At 41.1% G+C, this 24,815-nt stretch overlaps 1 protein-coding gene across 1 annotated transcript in view; it reads right to left on the reverse strand.

The window, feature by feature from the left end:
* Positions 1 to 2,517: 2,517 nt before the first annotated feature.
* The window catches only part of Plce1 (phospholipase C epsilon 1), a 328,593-nt gene continuing 306,295 nt past the window's right edge, over positions 2,518 to 24,815 (reverse strand). The window contains exons 29-32 of the mRNA XM_045149602.1: positions 22,064 to 22,222; positions 19,745 to 19,963; positions 19,041 to 19,250; positions 2,518 to 3,435 (exon numbers count right to left, since the gene is read on the reverse strand). Coding sequence (XP_045005537.1) covers positions 19,065 to 19,250; positions 19,745 to 19,963; positions 22,064 to 22,222 — 564 coding nt within the window. The 3' untranslated portion in view covers positions 2,518 to 3,435; positions 19,041 to 19,064. The remainder of the gene's footprint in view (positions 3,436 to 19,040; positions 19,251 to 19,744; positions 19,964 to 22,063; positions 22,223 to 24,815) is intronic.

Below are 24,815 nucleotides of genomic sequence, written 5' to 3' on the forward strand. Positions count from 1 at the left end.
TCAGTAAGAAACACTGAAAAAGCCATAAAATAAGGCTTGAGCATAGTACATCTTGAACCTGACATGTGTAAGAATAGCTTATTAATAATGGAGATTCTGTGTGTATTTCATAGATACTTGTTTCAGGTAGTCCTGTGTCAAAACTTAGCCCTCAGCCTGTGATTGCTTCTAGGCAGAGATTGCAGAGACCACATGTATTACTAACAATGGATCATAAAAATGAGAACAGTCTGGACTCTGTCTAAAAGGCAGCCATACTTTGCTCTCTGATAACTTTTGGGGGCCCATGTGTTCACCTTTCTGGTCTCAGGGATGTGAGAAGCTACTGAGAAAGGGTAGACTGCTGCCTTATGTATGATCACTTTCCTGGCAGACTGCCTCTTACTCTGCTAAATGTAAGACAGGGACACCAGCTAGGAAAGTCTTCGTCTTTATTGGCACGGGTACAGGATTAAGCTTTGAGTTTTAGTTTTTCTGAGATATTAGAAGAGGAGAGCACAGAGGAAGAGGAAAATGAATTTTTAAAAGGAACTTGGGCTGGGGAGATGGCCTATGGATAAGCCTGAGAACCCAGGTTCAATTTGCCAGGGCCTATGTAAGCCAGATGTACAAGGTGATACATGTGTCTAGAGTGTGTTTGCCCTGGCTACAGGCCCTGGCGCTCCCATTCTCTCTATGTGCCTTTATCTTGCTAATAAATAAATAAATAAAATATATAAAAAAGGAACTTGATATATAATCATACTATAGCCCAGAGCCATCAAGATGGGAAGCCATTATAAAAAATTTAATTAACAAGGCACTGTGACTCCAGTTTTGTCAAGTCCAGATTTCATATCCTCTGCTAGAGAATTTGTAACTGGTACTTAGCTCAGGATGACATTTGAAGAAGCCTTACTTCAATGGAGTACTTTGTGTCCAGAGAATGTCATTACGACTGATACATTAATTCCCAGCTATCTCCTTAACATCTCCTGGTAATCTTTTATTATCAGTTCCAAATGAATAGGTGACTGAGGAGAAGCTAATGTTGATTACTCTGAACATTACAGAGCACTCTAGATTCTTGCTCTCATCCTGTATTTCCAGACCAATTTTGACACAGGTTCACACTCCTCTTTTATACTTTTAGTGAAGTTTTTTAACTATTGCAATAAAATTAGCCTTTATATCTAAACTCGTTCCCATAGCTACTTTACTGATTAAGAGCTTCTTACCCAGATATCTTTAGCCTAAAAAGTATAAAATGGCCGGGCGTGGTGGCACACACCTTTAATCCCAGGTAGGAGGATTGCTGAGAGTTCGAGGCCACCCTCAGACTACATAGTGAATTCCAGGTCAGCCTCAGCCAGAGTGAGACCCTACCTCAAAAAAAAAAAAAAAAAAGTATACAATGGTGGCCGAGCATGGCGGTGCATGCCTTAATCCCAGCACTTGGGAAACAGAGGTAGGATTGCTATGAGTTCAAGGCCAGCCTAGGATTATAGTGTGAGATTCAGGTTAGCCTGGGCTACATCAAGACCCTAACTCAAAAAAACAAACAACAACAACAACAAAAAACAAAGTATAAAATGGTATTATAACACTAGAGACTCTTGGATGTATTCTGAATAATAAGATTATTTCTTTCATTTGTTATGCTGATCAAATATGCAAAAAGGAGATTATTTTATTCATTTCTATCATTGTAAAGTGAAGGTCAGGATTTTTAGTGTATCCTAGAAATTGAAGAAAAATATCTTAAAATTAAATGGTGCCCATGGAAAGATAAAATGTAGGTTCCATTTCAGAAGAATACATATTTCAGTTTTAGAAGTCACAATTTCATTCCAAGAATAAGATCCACTGTACTTACCTGATAGTTGTAAAATAAGGCTTTAAAAACACTTTTATTTATTTATTTATTTGGAGAGAGAGAGAGAAAGAGAAAGAATGGGCATGCCAGGGCCTTCAGCCACTGCAAATGAACTCGACCTGCACACCCCGTGTTCATGTGTGACACTGTGTGCTTAGGTCATTGTGGTGTGGCTTACGTGGGATCTGGAGACTTGAACAGGCTTTGCAGGCAAGTGCCTTAAACTGCTAAGCCATCTCTCCAGCCCTATAATAAGGTTTTAAAAGTAACATTACGTGGCCACTATGATATGGATCAATAGCTCCTCAGAAATGAAGGTGAGATGGTTTTGCATGAAAGTGTAGCCAATTTCATGTATCCAGAACATACATTTTATTTTAAGGATTGTTTTGAAATAGATTCAACTACCAATGTGTCTAATTCATAGCAATATCAATAAAGCTATGTCTAATAAATACACAAGTACAGTGTCAATACAAACTTTGCAAAATAAATAAACCTAAACACCAACTCAATCTACTTTTGCTTTTAAAAAATGATTAGATTTCTTATTAAGAGATCACAACTCATATTAAATTATAAATCATTCTAAATTCATTCTGTGAAAACCAAAGTGGAATATCTGTGGACAAATGAGTAATAACATTTTAAAAAGTATTTCTATATGCACAATGATACTCTAGAGTACACCCTGGTATACAACATAGAACTAAGTTAGATTAATTTTAATGAATCTTATGGACATATTTACATTTGCAGTGCCCCTAAATTTACACTTCTTAGCCATAAAAAGGGAAATTTCTTGTTTTCAGATCTCTGTGCCCCTTGTTCTCAGTTCTGTTTAAATTGGGTTGGCAGACTGGCCTTTGGGCCAAAGCTAGCCTACCATTTGTAATTTTGTGTGGCCCTTGAACTACAGTTTCTACAGTTTTTTTTTTTTTTTTGAGATGGGTCTCGCTCTAACCCAGGCTGACCTAGAATTGTCAGGCTGGCCTGGAACCCAGATCAATCCTACTTCAGCCTCCCAAGTGCTGGAGTTAAAGGTGTGTGCCACCATGCCCAGCAGTTTCTATAGTTTTAAATGGTTGAAAAAACTTAATAGAATATTTATAAGTGAAAGGTATATGAAATTCCAATTTGAGTGTCCATAAATAAAGTTTTATTGTTCACCCATGCTCATTTCACATACCAGTTTTCTGGCTGCTTTCACACTACAAGGACAGAGCTGAGTAGTCGCTGCTGAGATTGGGCCCCAGCCCTAAAACATTTACTCTTTGGCCCTTAACAGACAAAGCTTGTTGACTTTTGTTCTTAAGTCAATCACTGCAAGCTTAGGGATGCTTTTGTCCAACTGGTAACATCTGTGAAATGCCAGTTCCCTGGGTTTCTTCGCTTCCCTCCTCAGTAAATGGGTTGGCAGCCCTGCACCATTTTGTCCTCAGCATGAACCTCACATCATGTGTGAAGAAAGCTGGAGTTCAGAAGTCATCAGTTTCCAGTTTAAATCTAATGGAAATACAGAAATTATATTTCTTTCCACCGTGTCCTTTCTTGATAACTTCTTGCCGGAAGATCTTCACCTGTGACATTGTATACATAGGCTTGTTAGTATGTTGAAAATGCAGAAGCAGAGATACTTACAGCCCAATAAGGCTCAGAGTTGTTCAGCTAACAGAAACCCACAGCTCTGGTGCTTTGGTTTGGAGGAGTATCTATTTCCTATCAATGTGATATGTTCCTATCAATATCAAAACATGGTGTTCCTAGGAGGAAGAACATGAAGTTATTTCTGTCCTGGAACACAACATTCTTGAACAACGCAAACCCCTTTTATTGCAATCAAGTAAACTGTTCAACTTTAAGAAAAGCTGAAATTCCTTCAACTGTGTACCAGTTCAGATAAAAGATGCATAGCATTTAGAAATTATTGTTGAAACCTCAGATGTAATCATTTTAGAACAAATAACATGAAATATTATGTCACTCAGAAAGTGGTAAAAATACTCAACTTGTTTTCTTATGAGAACCTTTTTTTAAACAAGTGCCCTTTCTTGGAAACACTATCCTAAGGGAGCTCACATAGGGGTGTATAGTTGTACCAATGGCTATTTTAATAGAAAAACTCAAGTATTCAGAAAAGCTATGAAGTTATTTAGATGTTTTCAAGGTCTACTTGCCAAGGCAGTCATCTAAATCATTGTCATTCTCATGCACTGTCTTAAAAAAATGTAAGCATTCATAGTACACACTCCACTTTTCAGTCAGACAGTGGAGTTGTATGTCTTCTTACATCCTCAGTGTAGTCTTCAAGTAGATAGAAGGCCGATTCTATGTGGAATGATACACTTCTGATTAACTTGAAAGGCTTGGTTTAATTTTACTCTTTCATTACAAAAATTATAATTTAGATGTATATGTAATATTATAGCGGTAATTCATTTGATGTTGAGATTTCCTTCCTTCCCTCCCTCCCTATCTTAATTCCCTGTTCCCTTTCTCCTTCACTCCTTTCCTTGAGTCTTGCTAAGTAACCCAGGCTGGCCTTGAGCTTTTGATCCTCTTGCCTAGGTCTTCTATGGTCTGGGATGCCAGGCTTGCATCTCCACACCTGGGAATGGCTAAGTTCTGAGTATGGAGAGCATTTTGGGTTTTGCCGTGTTCTAAAAGTTGAAGAGGCTCAATATTGGCATTAAGTCCTAAAGCTCACTGGGCCTTAGAGGAGGCCTTGATTGTCTCAGCAGTATTGAGGCAGAAATGAACGTAAGTCTGGAACTTTAAAATCTAGGATAGCAGATATTCTTAACAGAAAAGGGTGCTGAACCTCCTAAGGGCTACACAGTTCTGCACTGCTCATGCATAGCCACTGTTATCCAAGCTACATGATAAGGATTGTTGACAAAGTTGTGAGATTTCTTTCTGCATATTGAATCTCAGAATCCCTAATCAAAGGGTTAGGTCTGCAGACAGGCTTTGGAGTGGGAATTTTCCTTCTGTGTCCTTGCTTGTGTTCTGGAAGAGCCTGGAAAGTATAGCCTAGGGCACCAATTATTTAGAAGACTCTCCTTAAGCTTAGAGACATGGTTGGTGTTGTGAGCTTCTATAGTTTCATGTTTTTTTAAATGGAAACTTCTGGAGTAGGACAAAAAAAAAAGGCAAAGCTCTGTAGTACAAGCAGCATTGTCTTCACTATGCTGTTGCCCTCGTGAAGTTTTAATTTTAAAACTACAGTGGGACAGGTGAAAAGTGGGCTTTAATAATCCCTTAGATTCGAGATTTGGTCAAGTTGAACATGGTAACATTTCAGAGTATAATCTTCAGACTCTTTGGGAGTTTGAGGAAGGAGGATTGTCTGAGGCCAGCCTGCCAACATAGCCTCAAAAAGCAAACAAATGGCCTGGAGAGATGGCTTAGCAGCTAAGGTGCTTGCCTGCAAAGCCAAAGCACCCAGGTTCAATTCCCTAGGACCCATGTAACCCAGATGCACAAGGTGGCGCATGCATCTGGAGTTCATTGGTAGCAGCTTGGAGGCTCTAGTGAAGCCATTTTCTCCCTCTCCATCTTTCATAAATAAATAAAAAATAAAATATTGAAAAAGCAAGCCAACAAAAAAAGACAGTAACTGAAAGGAAGGAACTTCTGTTGAATTGCCTCACATGCTTTTATTCATGTTATAAATACGTATTCCCTCTGCTTTCAGATAGCATGAAATTGACTTTGTGAATGCCAAACAGGGGACTGTTATCTGATGCCCCAAACATACTGCAGTCTCAGGATGAAGGCTGTCAAGATGTTTTACTTTTTAATATAATAATAATTATTATTTTTGAGAGACAATCAGAGGGAGAATGGGCATGCAACAGCCTTTCAGCCACTGTGAATGAACTTCAGACATGTGCGCCCCCTTGTGTGCATGTGTAACATTGCATGCTTGCCTCACTTTTGCATCTGGCTATATACAGAACCTGGAGGTTCGAACAAGTGTTCTTAGGCTTTGCATGCAAGGGCCTTAACCGGTTAAGCCATCTCTCCAGCCCATATTTTGCTTTATTTTTTATTTTTTTTTAAATTTAATTTATTAGTTTTCTTTTCAGTAAATACAGGCAGTTTGGTACTTATTTTTTTAAAGTTAAAAAATATTTATTTGAAATCTGGGTGTGGTGGTGCACGCCTTTAATCCCAGCACTTGGGAGGCAGAGGTAGGAGGACTGCTGTGAGTTCGAGGCCACCCTGAGCCTAAAGAGTGAATTCCAGGTCAGCCTGGGCATACAGTGAGACCCTACCTCAGAAAACCAACACACACACACACACACACATATATATATTTAAGAGAGAGAGAGAGAGAGAGAGAGAGAGAGAGAGAGAGAGAGAGAGAGAGAGAGAGAGAGAGGGAGATGTGTGTGTGGATAGAGAGAAAGAAAGAATGGGTGCACCAGGGCCTTTAGCTACTGCAAATGAACTCCAGACAAATGTGTCCCCTTATGCATCTGACTTACATGGCTCCTGTGGAATCTAACCGGGGTCCTTAAGACTTTGCAGGTAAACACCTGTGGTGGTTTGAGTCAGGTGTCCCCCATAAACTTAGGTGTTCTGAATGTTAGCTCCCCAGCTGATGGATATTTGGGAATTAATGCCTCCTGGAGGGAGTGTATTGTTGGGGGCGGGCTTATGGGCTTTATAGCCAGTTTCCCCATGCCAGTGTTTGGCACACCCTCCTGTTGCTGTGTCCACCTTATGTTTGCCATGGGGTGATGTTCACCCTCTGCTCATGCCATCGTTTTCCCCTGCCATCGTGAAGCTTCCCCTCGAGCCTGTAAGCCAAAATAAATCTCTTTTTCCCAGAAGCTGCTCCTTGTTGTGTGATTTCTACCAGCAATGCGAACTTGACTGCAACAGTAAAGTGGTACCGAGGAATGGGATTGCTGCTAGACACCTGACTGTGGCTTTGGCCTTTTGGAGCTGGTTTTCAAGAGGAATGTGGAAAGAAACCTTGGCCTAAGTGATGCCTTGCAGTGCTGTAAGAACAGCTTGATGGACTGTTCTGGTCTGAGCTGCAAGACCTGAAGGCAGTAAGAACTATGGACTGTGAGGTTTGGCTTATGAGGGTGAGAAAGAGCTTTGCCTGGACTGGGCTAGCAGTTTGTGTGAGAAGCTTGCTCTTATGCCCATGTCCTGAGAAGTTGTGCAGGGTTGCTTTGCGTAGAAATGAACTGGTGTGAGCAGAGGACTATGGCACAGAAAGGAAAATCTTTGGGTGAACTGCTGCCCGTTCAGCTGCAACTGAGAGATTACAACTTTTGAGACTGGGCTAGCTGACCTGTGCTGGGGCAACAGAAAGAACGTAGACTCTTTTGAAGGGGCTGAGTGCTCAAGGAGTGTCCTGTTCTTCAAAGTCTGCTTTATTCCCCCGTGGATTAACAAGTTGGCACCCTACCTGGTATCGTGGAGTATAAGAAATGCTGGAAAGAGGGTCATTGAGTTTGCAACACGGTCTTGTGTTTTGGAAATGGCCATGGGCAGTGTGAAGCGGGTTTGCTGGTTGCCTGCACAGAGACCCCATGGGGCCATGAGGATGAACCATGGTTTGCAGTGGAGACCTAGTGGAGATGCCGGGGCCATGAGATGGCTGCCGAGGAGCTGCCGGTCTGGATGAAGTTTCCCAGGACTGTGAGTAGCCTAGCTGGAGGGGCGGAATTGGAATGCCAGAGACTTGTTGCTGGTTAGAATTATCGGACTTGAAGATTTGTCACTGGCTAGAGTTGCTTGACTTCAGGCTACAGAGTTTGATGTTTGCCCTGGTTGTTTTAAATCTTGTATTGGTTGAATGTTTCTTTGCTATGCCCAATGCCATCTATTGCAGTGTGAATATTTATTCTGTGCCATTATGGGTTTTTGAGGTTATTTTTTGGTATTATGGCTCAGTTAAAAGATCTTGGACTATGGGGATGTATGAACATCATTGGGATTGATTAAAAACTATGGGGACTTTTAAAATGAGATGAATGCATTGTATTTTACATCATGTATGGATATCAGTTTATGGGGGCCAGGGGCGGAATGTGGTGGTTTGAGTCAGGTGTCCCCCATAAACTTAGGTGTTCTGAATGCTAGCTCCCCAGCTGATGGATATTTGGGAATTAATGCCTCCTGGAGGGAGTGTATTGTTGGGGGCGGGCTTATGGGCTTTATAGCCAGTTTCCCCATGCCAGTGTTTGGCACACCCCTCTGTTGCTGTGGTCCATCTTATGTTTGCCATAGGGTGATGTCCACCCTCTGCTCATGCCATCATTTTCCCCTGCCATCGTGAAGCTTCCCCTCGAGCCTGTAAGCCAAAATAAATCTCTTTTTCCCAGAAGCTGCTTCTTGTTGGGTGATTTCTACCAGAAATGCGAACCGGACTGCAACAACACCTTAACCACTAAGCCTCCTCGTTTTATGAGACAGAGAGAATTGGCATGCCAGGACCTTAGCCACTGCAAATGAACTTCAGACATGTGTGTCACCTTGTGTGCATGTGTCACCTGTGCACATGCATCACTTTGTGTAGCTGGCTTATGTGGGTCCTGGGAGCCACACCTGGGTCCTAGGTTTCACAAGCAAGCACCTTAGCTGCTAAGCCATCTCTCCAGCCCCCTATTTTATTTTTAACCAGCACATTCTATATGCCACCTTAGTTTTAAGACAGGACAAGGCCTTTTATGTATGGAGGTTTTAATAAAATGTTTAAAAAGAAAGATAGGGTTGAGACTTCCAGTTAAGATGGCGTAGGAACCATGCTAAGGCAGCCTAGGGGAGAAAAAGCCAAAAAAAAACAACAACAACAAGAAAACACCCAGAAAAATACACTCTTCTACAAAAAAGTGAGGTGTATAAGAAATCACCAAAGGCAGCAGAGAAGTGGGAGAGATGCAGAGAAGTGGGAGAGATGCAGAGCATCCAGAGCCCACACAGGCAAGCGGAAGCGGCTCCAGCAGTGGCGGCACCAGGTCCGCGGGGCCACAGCTGCAGGGCTCAGCTTGAGCCGCAGGAAAAGCCAGGTGAGGGATTTCCCACTCACACCGGAGCTCTTCACAAACTCAAGAAACATGAAAGTAGGACCTCAGTGACCAACAAAGGAGCAGATCACGAGGTAAAGGATCAAGTGGAGCAGTGGAAGAACTAGAGCCACCATCCACAGCCTCCCCTCCCCCACTGCCAGTGTAAGCGCCAGCAAGCACCAGAGGCAGGGGAAGAGAGCTCACAGCACCCAGCACTGGTGACCAGAGCAGTAATACAACGACCCAGCCAGCCTACTTGAACCCACGGTGCACCAAAGAGGGACAGCAGGAGCGCAGCATAACTGAGACCAAAATCATCCCAAAAGGTAACTGGGATTATACCAGGTCAGGACCCACCAAATAAGCCTGAATTAGAAGTGCTAATTGCACTTTCCATATCAGGATAAATTATCTGTTAAATCTGAGGGATGGTTGGAATTGCCATTCTTCTTTTTTTTTTTTTTTTTTTTTTTCGAGGTAAGGTCTCACTCTACCCAGGCTGACCTGGAATTCACTATGGAGTCTCAGGGTGGCCTCGAACTCACGGTGATACTCCTACCTCTGCCTCTCAAGTGCTGGGATTAAAGGCGTGTGCCACCACGCCCGGCTGGATTTGCCATTCTTAAATAAACTATATTTTGGGCTTGTTATATGTTGCTTCTTGATTTATAGTGGCTTTATTTCCTCTTCATTAGGGAAGGGTCTCACTTGGTCACAAGTTGACTTGTAACCCTCAACAGACTAGAAATTTTTGTTTATCTTTTCACAATTTTTATTAACATTTTCCATGATTATAAAAAATATCCCATGGTAGTACCCTCCCTCCCCACACTTTCCCCTTTGAAATTCCATTCTCCATCATATTACCTCCCCATCTCAATCATTGTACTTACATATATACAACACCAACCTATTAAGTATCCTCCTCCCTTCCTTTCTCTTCCCTTTATATCTCCTTTTTAACTTACTGGCCTCTGCTACTAAGTATTTTCCTTCTCACACAGAAGCCCAATCTAGCTAGGATCCACATATGAGGGAGAACATGTGGTGCTTGACTTTCTGGGCCTGGGTTACCTCACTTTGTATAATCCTTTCCAGATCCATCCATTTTTCTGCAAATTTCATAACTTTATTTTTCTTTACCGCTTAGTAGAACTCCATTGTATAAATGTGTCATATCTTCATTATCCACTCATCAGTTGAGGGACATCTAGGCTGGTTCCATTTCCCAGCTATTATAAATTGAGCAGCATAAACATGGTTGAGCACATAGTTCTAAGGAAATGAGATGAGTCCTTAGGATATATGCCTAGGAGTACTATAGCTGGGCCATATGGTAGATCAATCTTTAGCTGTTTTAAGAACCTCCACACTGATTTCCACAATGGCTGGACCAGACTGCATTCCCACCAGCAGTGTAGACCTGTTGCTGCTGCTGCTAAAGCTGCCGCTGCTGCTACTGAAGCTGCTACTGCTGGATCCACTGCTGCTGCTGCTGCTGTAGCTGCCACTGCTGAAGTCACTGCTGCTGCTGCTGAAGCTGCTGCTGCTGGATTTGCTGCTGCTGCTGGTACTGTATCCGCTGCTGCTGGGGCCGCTGTTGCTGGTGTTGGAGCTGCTGATGTTGCTGCCAGACTCTGCTCCTGCTTAGGTCCCGCTGTCAGCCCAAGTTGGCGTGGCTGGGTCCTGGAACTGCTGCTCTGTTCGCTGGAGCTGGGCACAGGTGGTGGGGGAGGGGAGGGAGCCACAGCTGCTCTGGTTCTCTCACTATTCCACATTCTGCCTTGTGATCTGCTCCTCCGTTGTTCACTGCTGCTCTCCCTTCATGTTTCTTGAGTTGCAGAGAGCTCCAGCATGGCGGCTTTCTGGTGCACTGATACCACCGCAGTTGGCGGACCTGCTGGGGCCGCTTTTGCCAGCCTGTGCAGGCTCTGGATGCTCTGCATCTCTTCTACTTCTCCACTGCTGTTTCAGTTTCATATATACTTCACTTTTTAGTAAAAGTGTGTATTTTGCTGAGTTTTTTTTGGTCTTCCCCCCACCCCAGGCTGCTTTGGCATGACACCTATACCACCATCTTAACCGGAAGTCCTCCAGACCAGAAATCTTAACCTCCTTGTTGAAAGGATTAAGTGTGTGGGGCACCACACACCCTAAGGGACAGTGGTTTTTTTTAGAGGATCTGGTTGTCATAATACCTACTCTTGCATGAATACTCTGTGCTGTTTTTCATTGAATGTGTACATTGTTTAGTTAAGTTTTAGAATCTGCTTGTATTTTGTTCCACTCAGCCTACTTTAATACACTCATAGCAGGCAAATCCAACATCAAGGGTCACTTTTGTAGATGCTCTGAGAGTCTTAAGAGCCATACCTAGCACTTTAAACTCCTACCTTGAAGATATATAACATCAGAATGATTGATACATCTAATATTACTGTAGCTAACTAGAAATTCCAAATATTAAATTAATCCAAGATGCAAAATTATATACATTATAACACAAGAAACACCAAAAATCAAGACAATATTAATCCACCAAAAAGTATTAATGCATCAGAAATGACCTCCAGTGAGAATGAGTTAGAGGAAATGCCTGAGAAAGATTTCAAAAGAATGACTACAAATATGCTCAAAGAAGTCAAAGAGGAAATCCAAGGAATCAAAGATGACACAGGAAACCAATTTAATGAAATAAAGAGATCAATACAAGACATAAATAAGGAAATAGAAATAGTAAAGAAAAACCAGTCAGAATTACTAGCAATGAAGAACACAGTTATTGAAACAAAAAACTCTGTAGAAAATCTCACCATTAGAATGGATGAAGGAGAGGACAGAATATCTAAACTGGACCAGGTAGATGATCTAATACAGTCCAATAAGAGAAAGACAAACAATAGGAAAGTATGAAGGGGAATTTCAAGATATTCGGGACACTATGAAAAGATCAAACATAAGAATTCAGGGCATAGTAGAAGGAGAAGAATTTCACTCCAAAGGCATAGTAGGCATTTTCAACAAAATCATAGAAGAAAACTTCCCCCAAATTGGGAAAGAGGTGCCAATGCAGATCCAGGAATCCTTTAAAATACCAACCAGACAAAACCTGGAAAGAACCTCTCCTTGCCATATTATAATCAAACTACCAAACATGCAAACCAAAGAAAATATATTGAAAGCAGTCCAAGAGAAAAATCAGGATCACAGCAGATTACTCAACCCAAACTTTAAAAGCCAGAAGGGCTTGGAATAATGTATTCCAAGTTCTGAAAGATAACAAATGTCAACCAAGGTTACTTTATCCTGCAAAGCTATCCATTCAAATAGAAATAAGGACATTCTATAACAAAAGAAGGCTAAAGGAATATTTGAAGGCAAAACTAGGTATACAGAAAATACTTGAAAGAAGCCTCTATGCTGAAGAGAAAGAAAAGTGCACATATAAGGAACATGGAAAAAACAAACCAAACTCAAATACTAATTAATATAAGAGAGCAAAGGTAAAACCGAAAGAACTACAAAAAAAAAAAAAAAGGCAAAAACAAACACACACCTTTCAAAAATATATCTTAATATCAATGGCCTCAATGCCCCAACCAAAATACATAGGTTTGCAGACTGGGATAAACAGCAGGATCCTTCAATTTGTTACCCCAAAGAAACTCACCTTTCAACAAAGAATGGGAACTATCTTAGGGTAAAAGGTTGGAAAATGGTGTTTCAAGCAAATGGGCCTAGAAAACAAGCAGGAGTTGCTATCCTAATATCTGACAAGGTAGACTTCAGTCCAACATTAGTTAGGAAAGATAAGGAAGGTCACTTTATATTGATTAAAGGCACACTCCAAGAGGAGGACATTACAATCCTAAACATTTATGCACATGACATGGGGGCTCCCAACTTCATCAAACAAATGCTAGTAGAACTAAGGTCACAAATAATAACAGACACAGTTGTAGTGGGGGACTTCAACATCCCACTCTCATCAATTGACAGGTCATCCCAGCAAAAAATAAACAGAGAAGCTTCTGGTTTAAATGAGGTCATATAACAAATGGATCTAACCCAAATATCTGCAGAACATTTCATCCAAATGCTTCAGAATACACATTCTTTTCAGCAGCACATGGAACATTCTCTAAAATAGATCATCTATTAGGACACATAGTAAATCTTAACAAATACAGGAAAATGGAAATAATTCCTTGTATTCTATCTGACCACAATGGAATTAAACTACAAATCAGTAGCAAGAAAAGCTATACATATAGCTATATAGAGCATACACAAAATCACGGAAACTAAATAATACACTACTAAATGATGAATGGGTCAATGAAGAAATAAAGAAGGAAATAAAAAAAAATTCATAGAGTCAAATGATAATGAGAATACACCATACCAAAACCTTTGGGACACAATGAAGGCAGTCCTAAGAGGGAAATTTATAGATTTAAGTGCCTATACTAAGAAATTAGAAAGGTCTTAAGTATACGACCTAATGCTTCACCTTAAAGCCTTGGAAAAAGAAGAACAAGGCAAACTGAAAATCAGTAGATGGGAAGAAATAATAAAGATTAGGACAGAAATTAATGAAATAGAAACAAAAAAATCCAAAGAATTAATGAAACAAAGAGTTGGTACTTTGAAAGGATAAACAAGATTGATAAACCCTTAGCAAATCTGACCAAAAAAAAAGAAGAGAAACAAATTAATAAAATTAGAGATGAGAAAGGCAGCATCACAACAGATACCAGAGAAATTCAAAAAAATCAAAAAATCAAAGGGACATACTATAAAGCATATACTCCACTAAGTATGAAAATCTGAAAGAAATGGAAGATTTCCTTGATTTATATGACCTACCTAAATTAAGTCAAGATGAGATTAATCACTTAAATAGACCTATAACAAGACAGACATCCAAACAGTTATCTAAAATCTCCCAACTAAAAAAATTCCAGGCCCAAATGGATTCATTGATGAATTTTACCAGACCTTCAGAGAGGAACTAATACCACTGCTTCTTAAGCTTTTCTATAAAGTAGAAAAACAAGGAATTCTACCAAACTCTTTCTACAAAGCCAGCATCACCCTGATACCAAAACCAGGCAAAGATAGAACAATTTCCCACATGAACATAGATGCAAAAATTCTCAACAAAATATTGGCAAACAGAATACAAGAATATATCAGAAAGATCATTCATCCCAACCAAGTAGGCTTTAGCCCAGAGATGTAGGGATGGTTCAACATATGCAAACCAATAAATGTAATACATTATATAAATGGGTTGAAGGACAAAAATCACATGAGCATCTCATTAGATGCAGAGAAATCATTTGACAAAATCCAACATCCCTTCATGATAAAAGTCCTATAGAGACTGGGAATAGAAGGAACATATCTCAATATAATAAAGGCTATTTATGATAAACCTAAAGCCAACATATTACTAAATGGGGAAAAACTGGAAGCTTTTCCACTAAAATCAGGAACAAGACAGGGGTGTCCACTGTCCCCACTTTTATTTAATATAGTTTTGGAAGTCTTAGCCATAGCAATAAGGCAAGAGACACACATAAAAGGGTTACAAATTGGATAAGAAGAAATCAAGTTATCATTATTTGCAGATGACATGACTCTATATATAAAGGACCCTAAAGACTCTACCAGCACAGTGTTAGAGCTGATAAAAAACCTACAGCCATGTAGCAGGATACAAAATAAATACAAAGAAATCAGTAGCCTTCCTATATACTAATAACAAACGCACAGAGGATGAAATCAGAGAATCACTCCCATTCACAATTGCATCAAAGAAAATAAAGTACCTTGGGATAAACCTAACCAAGGAAGTAAAGGATTTCTACAATGAAAACTTTAAAAGACTCAAGCGAGAAAGTGCAGAAGACACTAGAAAGTGGAAAAACATCCCTTATTCCTGGATTGGAAGAATCATTATTGTGAAAATGGCAATCTTATTAAAAACAATCTACACATTTAATGCAATCCCCATCAAAATTCCAATGGTATTCTTAAATTTTTTTTTATGTATTTATTTGAGAGCGACAGACATAGAGAGGAAGACAGAGGGAGAGAGGGAGAATGGGCGCGCCAGGGCTTCCAGCCTCTGCAAACGAACTCCAGATGCATGCGCCCCCTTGTGCATCTGGCTAACGTGTGACCTGGGGAACAGAGCCTCGAACCGGGGTCCTTAGGCTTCACAGGCAAGCACTTAACCACTAAGCCATCTCTCCAGCCCCCAATGGCATTCTTCACAGAAATAGAAAAAACAATCCAAAAATTCATTTGGAATCACAGAAAACTTGAATATCTAAAACAATATTGAGCAACAAAAATAAAGCTGGTGGTATCACCATACCTGATTTTAACCTATAACTACAGAGCCATAGTAACAAAAACAGAATGGTACTGGCACAAAAGCAGACATGTAGATCAATGGAACAGAATAGAGGATCCAGATGTAAGTCTGGGTAGCTATAACCACCTGATATTCAATAAAAATGCCAAAAATACTTATTGGGGAAAAGACAGCCTCTTCGGCAAATGGTGCTGGGAAAACTGGATATGTATCTGTAGAAGGATGAAAATAGACTCTTCTCTCTCTCCATGCACAAGAATTAAGTCCAAATGGATTAAAGACCTTAACATCAGACCTGAAACTCTGAAATTGCTAGATGAAAATGTAGGGGAAACCCTTTAATATATTGGTCATGGCAAAAACTTTCTGAATATAATCCCAATTGCTCAGGCAATAAAACTACAGATTAACTCCTGGGACCTTTTGAAATTACAAAGATTTTTTTATAGCAAAGGATATTGTGAATAAAGCAAAGAGGCAACCTACAGAATGGGAAAAAAAATCTTTGCTAGCTATACATATGATAGAGGATAAATATCTAGGATATACAAAGAACTCAAAAAATTAAATAATAAGAAATCAAATAGCCAATTAAAAATGGGCTATGGAACTAAGTAGAAAGTTCTCAAAGGAAGAAATGCAGATGGCATTTAAGCATGTAAAAAATGTTCTACATCCCTAGTCATCAGGGAAATGCAGATTAAAACTATGTTGAGATTCCATCTCACTCCTGTCAAATTGACTACCATCATGAAAACAAATGGCCTTAAATGCTGGCAAGGATGTGGAGAAAGAGGATCCTTTCTACACTGTTGGTGGGAATGCAATCTGGTCCAGCCATTGTGGAAATCAGTGTGGAGGTTGCTAAGACAGCTAAAGGTAGATCTACCATTTCACCCATTTATAGCACTCCTAGGCATGTATCTAAGGACTCATCTCATTACCTTAGAGATACTTGCTCAACCATGTTTACTGTCACTCAATTTACAATAACTGGGAAATGGAACCAGCCTAGATGTCCCTCAACTGATGAGTGTATAATGAAGATATGACACATTTATACAATGGAGTTGTACTCAGCAGTAAAGAAAAATGAAGTTATACAATTTGCAGGAAAATAGATGGATCTGGAAAGGATTATACTAAGTGAGGTAATCCAGGCCCAGAAAGCCAAACGTCACACGTTCTCTCTCATATGTGGATCCTAGCTACAGATGACTGGACTTCTGTGTGGGTAGGAAGAAAACTCAGTAGCAAAGGCCAGTAAGCCTGAAAAGAGATATAAAGGGAAGAGAAAGGAAGGGAGGGGAGTACTTAATAGGACGGTATTATATAGTAGAAGTAGAAGAATAGATTAATGGGGTGAAAAGGCCCAAAGTGAGGTCAGAGAAAGAGATTGAGTAAAGAAAAGGTAGAGGGAGGGCTAATCAAAAATCTAGCAGTCATATGTCATAAGTCATATGCAAACTTACATTTTTGGACAATGGAACACTCAGGAGCCATAGATTGTTACTGAAAATTTTCAGTGCCAGGGATGGGATACCTTCCAGTGAGTTGGCCAGGGAGGTCCCTGATGCCCCCAAGACATTACAGGCCATTGGTGAGGTCCTTGTTTTCCCACCAGGAATAGATGGTAAGACCCTATTGCTGAAGACTACACATACTTGGGCTGCAAGGCCACTGAGAAATCCTGCTGGAACTGAGCTGATAACCTCCTTCATGTAGTCAAACTGACAGAAAGCTGGAAGAAGCCATTCTGTATGCAGTTCAATGGGAAAGAGAGAAATCACCAGTGAAGAAACTCAACAGTGGACACTGCAAGTCTTAAATTTTGCCAGCCAGACCTTATGAGCCAGTGGGTGCAATAGTGGCATGTCTGTCATGGTGAAAACCAACTGCTTTCTAAGTGGACTGGAGGCCTGCTCCATGGTAGAGAATACATCCCTGATACTGAAAACTGAAAACAGGGGTGGTTATGAGCCCAGGGTGTAATGTCTGCTGCTCTCTGGCTAAATATATATACTATGCTTATCAAACTGCCCAGTAAGCACTTCTCTTAACGTTCATACTCAGATACTAATGCTACTCTCAATTTTGGTAGAGAATCTTCTCTTTTGAGATGGCAGTGACCTTGGGATGACTCAGAAGGCATCATGGTGCTGGAAAGAAGTGACAGGAGTGCTCAGTACTGCAATATCTCTATCACACCTTCCAAGGCTCAGGGTCAATTGCAGAAGAGGTGACAGAAAGAATATAAGAGCAAAAAGAAGGGTAGGCCTCCTTACAATGTGCTCTCCCCAGACACAAAATGGCCTGAATATCCATGACCTCACAGTGCCTGACACTACCTACACAAGACCATAGGAGGAAAAGATCATGGCATCAAAATAAAAGAGAGACTGATTGAGAGGGTGTGGTGATATGATGGAGAATGGAGTTTCAAAGGGGAAAGTGGGGGGAGGGAGGGAGGGCATTATCATGGGATATTGTTTACAATCATGGAAGCTGTTAATTAAAAAATACAAAAAGAAAAAAACATACCTACAGGCTGGAGAGTTGGCTTAGTGGTTAAGGAGCTTGCCTGTGAAGCCTAAGAGTCCATGTTCAATTCCCCAGAACTCATGTAAGCCAGATGCACAAGGAGGTGGTGTATGTGTCTGGAATTTGTTTGCAGTGGCTAGAGGCCCTGGAGCATTCTCTATCTGTCTCTCTCAAATAAATAAATAAAATATTAAAAAATATATACATGTAAACACACATATATTAATATACATAAACTTTCACATTCATTTTAAACTTAAGCACAAAGGCAAAACCTAGAATCAGCCCACTGTTCACTAAATACTCTTAATTATATATTGTATTTATGATGAAGTTAGAAGTTATATGTCTACTTACTCAAATCCTCAACATAAATAAAATAGTTCATTTCTTTAATAAGTATCTGCTGGATAGTAAAAAAAATGAAGAAGACAGGGTCTCATGTCTCAAGTTGGCTTGGAACTTGCTCTGTAGTCTAGGCTAACCTTGAACTTGTGATCCTCCTCTGCCTTCCGGGGGCTTGGGGTTATAGTCGTGTATCAACATGCCTGGCATCTGTTTTAGGAAGATGGAGCTACAGTCATTGAGGCCAAATGAGACACAATTTAGACTAGGAATCCAAAGGAGCAAAATGGGTTATCCACAGAGCCCTTGAAGATGTTCATATGAGTTAATAATTAAGACACCACTGTGATGAGAAAAAGCTTCATGAGCCTGTAGGCAAGTTAGTCACCCTTTTGGGGCCTTTGCTTAGTTATCTACAAATTAAGGACTCTGTAGATAACTAAGGACTCAAGAGCTTTACACTGAAGTATAAAGCCTGGGTTATATGGGAGTATGAGCCTGTGTCCTGTTTCAAGGGACCATTCCCACCTGTCTTCAGGGGATATCATCTTGGAAGAGACATAAGGCCACCTTACTGACTGAATCATACAAAGTAGTTTCAGTTGAATGCAGAATGCTGTTTCAAGGTAATATTAATACCTGAGGGCTGGAGAGATGGCTTAGCGGTTAAGCGCTTGCCTGTGAAGCCTAAGGACCCCGGTTCGAGGCTCGGTTCCCCAGGTCCCACGTTAGCCAGATGCAGAAGGGGGCGCACGCATCTGGAGTTCGTTTGCAGAGGCTGGAAGCCCTGGCACGCCCGTTCTCTCCCTTCCTCTATCTGTCTTTCTCTCTATGTCTGTCCTCTCAAATAAATAAAAAAAAAAAAAAAAATTAATACCTGAGTCTTACATGCTGCTCTCAGTCACTGCGGACAATCCATTGTGTCACCAGAGGACAAGCTGCCCACAGGCTTCTCCTTGTTTTGGACACTTTCTGAGGCCACAAGCTGAGGTGGTGATGTGAGTCCTCGGGGCTGCTTAGTTGACTTGGTGAGCTTCTTGAGCTCACTTGCAAAAGAGATGCCCCTTCTTTTGTCTTCTCGGGATGCCTGTGCAGAGAGGGGGTGGATAATTGGTTTGATGTAAAGGTAAACCAGGCTCCTGAGTCCTGTAACATTAAGCCAAAGGGAGTTTTTTATACTCCTTTCTCTGGCAAGCCGATCTTTGGGAAGTAGGCCAAAGGTTTCCATTCTCAGGGTCTTTTTTTTTTTTTTTTTAAGGTAGGGTCTCGCTCTAGCTCAGGCTGACCTGGAATTCACTATGTACTCTCAGGCTGGCCTTGAACTCACAGCAATCCTCCTGCCTCTGCCCTGAGTGTTAGGATTCAAGGCGTGTGTCACCATGCCCAACAAGTCATAATCCTACAGATGGTCCATCCTTAGGGTTTTAACCACACATTTTTTTGTTTGGTTTGCCACCCCCCCAGAAAACAAAGTCACACAATACTCTTCAACAACTCCTTGTCACTTTCTCCTTGATTTCAGTAGCTCCCGAATCTGATTATGATGTGACGGGATTCATGAAGACAGCCAATAACCCTCACCTGCACCTGCTCCTTTAGCTTAAGGATGAACTTTCCTGCACCTTTCCATTTGCTTTGTGCTTGAAACACACACTCCTGGTCCGAAAGTGCCCGCTGTGAGGACTTTGGGGTAGAAGACTTCCTGCTGGGGCCGTCTTTCACCACCTCTTCCAAGAGCACGTAGTCGCTTGGGTTGGGGTTGCTCAGGATGCTGTAGGAATATTTGGCTTTGCATAAAGTCTGAAAGATAAATTACAACCAGTTGAGTAAAGCATTCATCCTACATAAAACTTTAAGGTGGAAAAGTGACTCAGCCTTGCAGAGCTCTGGATCAGGTCTCCAGATGCCTCCTTTCCACCGTGACTAGGCTTTCGGCACGCCTTCTCAGATTGCCTCTCTGAGGCTCCAATAGGCCTGGTTTCGATGAGGCACTTAATCTCATAAAGCCTAAGCAGGTTTCAGAGTAAGCACAGCTAGTGACAATAAGCTATGTAAGAGAATAAAAAGATTCTATTTGGATTCCTTGCACATATCAAAATTCACAGACATATAGGCTATGTGAAGTATAGATTCTTCCCCTCCCTCAGCCTCTCTTCCTCACAAGGCTCCCTCTTTATTACAGTTTCAGATATTGACGTCAAAGGGATTTTAGAAGTCACATGGTCTCTATTATCATTTAGTAGACTACCATTTACTCATTTATTCATTCATATTTAGTCACAACCTTATGCCCAAGGCATTGTGCTGTACTTTGGGGAGGAGATAGGATAAGCAAAAGAAAGGAAAATCTGGAATTCAGCATCAATTATGGAGGCTACTAATATTCACCTAATCATCATGCTCAGGTTGTTTTTGCTAGGTGCTTGTATTGTATAAAACAACTCACATATGTTTCCTGGCTGATTTCCACAACAGACTTATGAGGGAAGTACTACTGTACTGTCTCCATATTATCTATGTGGTGACTTACCACATAGTGTTACTATAGCAACTGGAAATGGCTGGTAAAATCAGACAAAGGAGGAGTATTTATACAATGGAAATAAATCAGATTCCACACCCCTCCCCCACACAAGAAGTTTTCCATCACCCAGTATAAGACACAGGTCTGAGTGAGTTTTTTTTAATAAATATACATTAGGTACAGATTTTTTTGTGCCACTATGCCTGGCATAATTTGAAAAATTTTTATTTATTTATTTGAGAGTGACAAACAGAGAGAAAGAGAGAGAGAGAGAGAGAGAGAGAGAGAGAGAGAGAGAGAGAGAATATGGGTGCGCCAGGGCCTCCAGCCACTGCAAACGAACTCCAGACGCGTGCGCCCCCTTGTGCATCTGGCTAACGTGGGTCCTGGGGAACCAAGCCTCGAACCGGGGTCCTGAGGCTTCACAGGCAAGTGCTTAACTGCTAAGCCATCTCTCCAGCCCCTGAGGGAGGTTTTCTTCAAGATCCTGAGTAAGAAACAGAGCTGCCCTTCACCATTGTGCTGCTTCTCTTCTTCAATGGCTGTATAATGAGTGCAAACCACGAGGAAGCCATAAGTGAAGGAACTATTCTCTGGAACCACAGAAACAAAGGAGTCTGGCCTACAGGAAGGAAGTCAGTCTAGGGTCAGAGTTGGCTCTGGCTTGTCTTCTGAGAGGGCCTTCAGAGGTGGCCTTGGAGTCCTGGCTCAGGCATTTTGGGGATCATTTCTGTTGAGCCACCTCCTCAGTCCATTATTATCAGTGCTTTGTAGAGAACCAGGCTCCTTGTAGCACCAGCTCAGCATCTACAAATCATTCCTGCCCTTAAGAGGGGAAGGAGATCAACGCAGAGAAAAATCAACTCCTACCAAATCAGAGAGCCAAAGCCTCAGAGGTCCCCAACACCTCAGCACTGAAGCAGACCAAAAATGAACCCAACATGGCTCAGGGAAATCTTGCGGAAGAGGGGGCGGAAAGAATGTCAGAGTTACATGTTGGGTCATGATTTGCAGAGACATTTATCATACTAATAACTGGGGGCTATCTCCACAATGCACGACCCATTTTCATTAACAAGGAGGGTCTAATGGGAGGGGGTAGATCACAGATGAGCCTAAATAATGGTATCAAACTGCCTGTAATCACTGAAATGAAAACTAATAAATTAAATTAAAAAAAAAAAAGAGGCATACTATCCCTTTCCAGGCCCCTGTTCTAGAACTTCATAAATTTGAGCCATCAATGCATACATTTGTTCTAATAATTTGTACTGACGAAAGGACTAGTGCTGAAATTGAAGCCAGGGCTTGGTACATGCCCGGCAAGCAGTGTACACACCTCTGAGCTACACCTGGGCCCCATGGTGAGGTTTTACCTGCTGAATGACGTCCTGGGCAGTGCTGACACGAGGGGCTTTGATGACGGTTCGAGGTTGCTCTGGAGAGACATCATGCACTTGGACAAAGAAACTCTCTTCCTCTGAGCTCAAGATCACCTCTTTCTCATCTTGGACAATGCTTTTCTCCTCTAGGGTCTACATTGAAAAAGGAAAAGCTCATTGTGGATGATAGCCACATGCTGGTACTGGGAGTTACAGGTCAGTGCCCACTAAGAAAAGGAAGAAAAACATAACTAATATAAGAGTTAGAGAGGAGTGGGGGGGGGGGGAGATTAAGGTCAGTCTTCATGATACCCTCTCCAGTGTCTTGTGGTTCAGGTGTTCCCTCTAAGGGCCTGGTGAAGGTTCAGCCATTTGGTCTGCCTTTTAGGATATAGAATTTTATGGTACCATTGCCATTTGGGTCTAGATTTATGTTTCCCACCCCCCCTGTTGCCCTCCCCTCCCTCCCCATCCATCCTATTGTCTAGTCCATGAGATGCTTGCTGGGTATGTAAGCCATCTTGGACGATTTTTTCCCACATGTTGGGTCATGATATGCAGAGACATTTATCCTACTCATAACTGTGGGCTAACTCCAGAATGCATGACCCGTATACCTCAACAAGGAGGGACCAAGGGGAGGGGGTAGGTCATGGATGAGCCTAATAATGGTACCAAATTGACTGTATTTACTGAGTACAAAACTTATATATACACACATACATACACATACACACACACTCATAAAAGTAAATTTAAAGGAAGACATGGAATTTGAGGACATGCCAGAGTATAAATGTAAAATACTTCCAATACTATACTTTTCTATAAAAGAGTAAAATATCTGCTTTGGCAAAACTAAAAAAAAAAAAGAAAAAAAGGAAAAGGTCTGAATAAACAGTAAGGTGATTCAGGGGGCAGAAAAATCTAGCAAAAATCTGAGCTGTATTAAAATGTGAAAACAGCCTTCTAGTTGTACATTTCATGTGTTAGTCAACATGTCATACACTATAGAAAAGATATACCTGCCTTCTGAAATTAGTTAACATGTCATACACTATAGAAAAGATATACCTGCCTTCTGAAGGGAAGAAGCTGCTGTTGTTTCTGCTGCTTTTGACAGTCTCATAAGGTCTGGCCCAGAATAGGCCTGCTCCTATTAGTGTGGAGAGTGCGTGTGTGCGCATGTGTGCATGTTCATGTGTCTGCACACAGACATGTATATACATGCAGGAACATACAACTTTGGGTGTTCCTCAGATGCCTGCAAGGCATTCTTGAGACAGGGTCTCTTTTTGGCTTGGAACTTGTCAATTAGGCTAGACTGGCTAGCCAGTGAATTCTAGGGATCCTCGTGTTTCCACGTGCCCAGCATTGGAATTACAAGTACACACCAGTACCCTTAACTTGATTTCCTGGGTATGGAATTCAGGTTCTTATGCTTGTAAGGCAAGCACTTTACTGACTGAGCTATCTCCCTAGCCTCCCACCAAGTTATGGATTGTGTTTTTTTTGAAGTAGGGACCCGCTGTAGTCCAAGCTGACTAGGAACTCACTCTGTAGTCCCAGGATAGCTATGAACTCATAGCAATCCTCCTACCTCAGCATCCCAAGTGTTGGGATTGAAGGTGTGTGTCACTATCCCTGACCCTTAACTGAGGATTTTGAGAGTCTAAATTAACTATAAATTTTTAGAAAGAAAATATACTACCTTGCTGACTATCAAGAGTTGGATAAGAAAAAAATAAGTAGTATTTAGGAGAAACCTATTCCCACATACACATTTTAGCACTTAAGGAATACTAGACATGAAATGTGAAATAGAGGTATTCAGCTAGGCAGGATGAACAAGGTCAACTGTTTTTACTACATAATGACTGGAGGTAAGCTTTATTGCAATGAATACTTATGGATTCCCAATAATTACGAGAATTATATTTTGGCAAGTTAGCTTTCAGTAAAATCCATTTTTTCTCTCTCAAAATACATGAATCTGATTAAAAAATTTCAAATAGTACAGAAGTGTTATGAGGCAAACTTTACCCATTCTCATCTTTTTTCTCATCTCATTCTCAGAAACAAACCAAACTGAAAACACAGTCTCACTGATGTGAGGTCATATAACCCTTGTACGCATGTCATGACTGCACAAATGTATGTCACTATATGTGAATAAAAATACACAACAGGGTCTGGAGAGATGGCTTAGTGGTTAAGGCATTTGCCTGCAAAGCCAAAGGACCTTGGTTCGAGTCCCCAGGACCCATGTAAGCCAGATGCACAAGGGGGCACACATGTCTGGAGTTCGTTTGCAGTGGCTGGAGGACCTGTTGTGCCCATTCTCTCTCTGCCTCTTTCTCTCTCTCTCAAATAAATTATAATAAAAATAAATAAAAAATAAAGTTTAAAAAATACAGAAGATATTGGAATTATATGACTATGGACGCAATTTCTCATAGGACTTCTGTCCATTTGGCATCCCCTCTCCACTGTCAAATGATAGAAGCATAACATTATCTTCTGTAAGATGAGAACATGGAGAGAAGGGAGGGAAGTAAATAGTAGGTGATTCTGTCAGAGGTGAAGACTTAGAAAATTATATTCTGAACATTCTTCTGGCCTATGTTCCACAGACTAGACTACTGAAAATGACGCTAATTAATCAGAGAATTTGAGATCTGCTGTCACTTCCTTGGAAGGTCTATCTGGTCACATAACCTAGAATTGTCCCCCTTGATATAAAGTC

This window comes from Jaculus jaculus, chromosome 1 (assembly GCF_020740685.1).
Source record: "Jaculus jaculus isolate mJacJac1 chromosome 1, mJacJac1.mat.Y.cur, whole genome shotgun sequence".
Lineage (NCBI taxonomy): Eukaryota > Metazoa > Chordata > Mammalia > Rodentia > Dipodidae > Jaculus > Jaculus jaculus.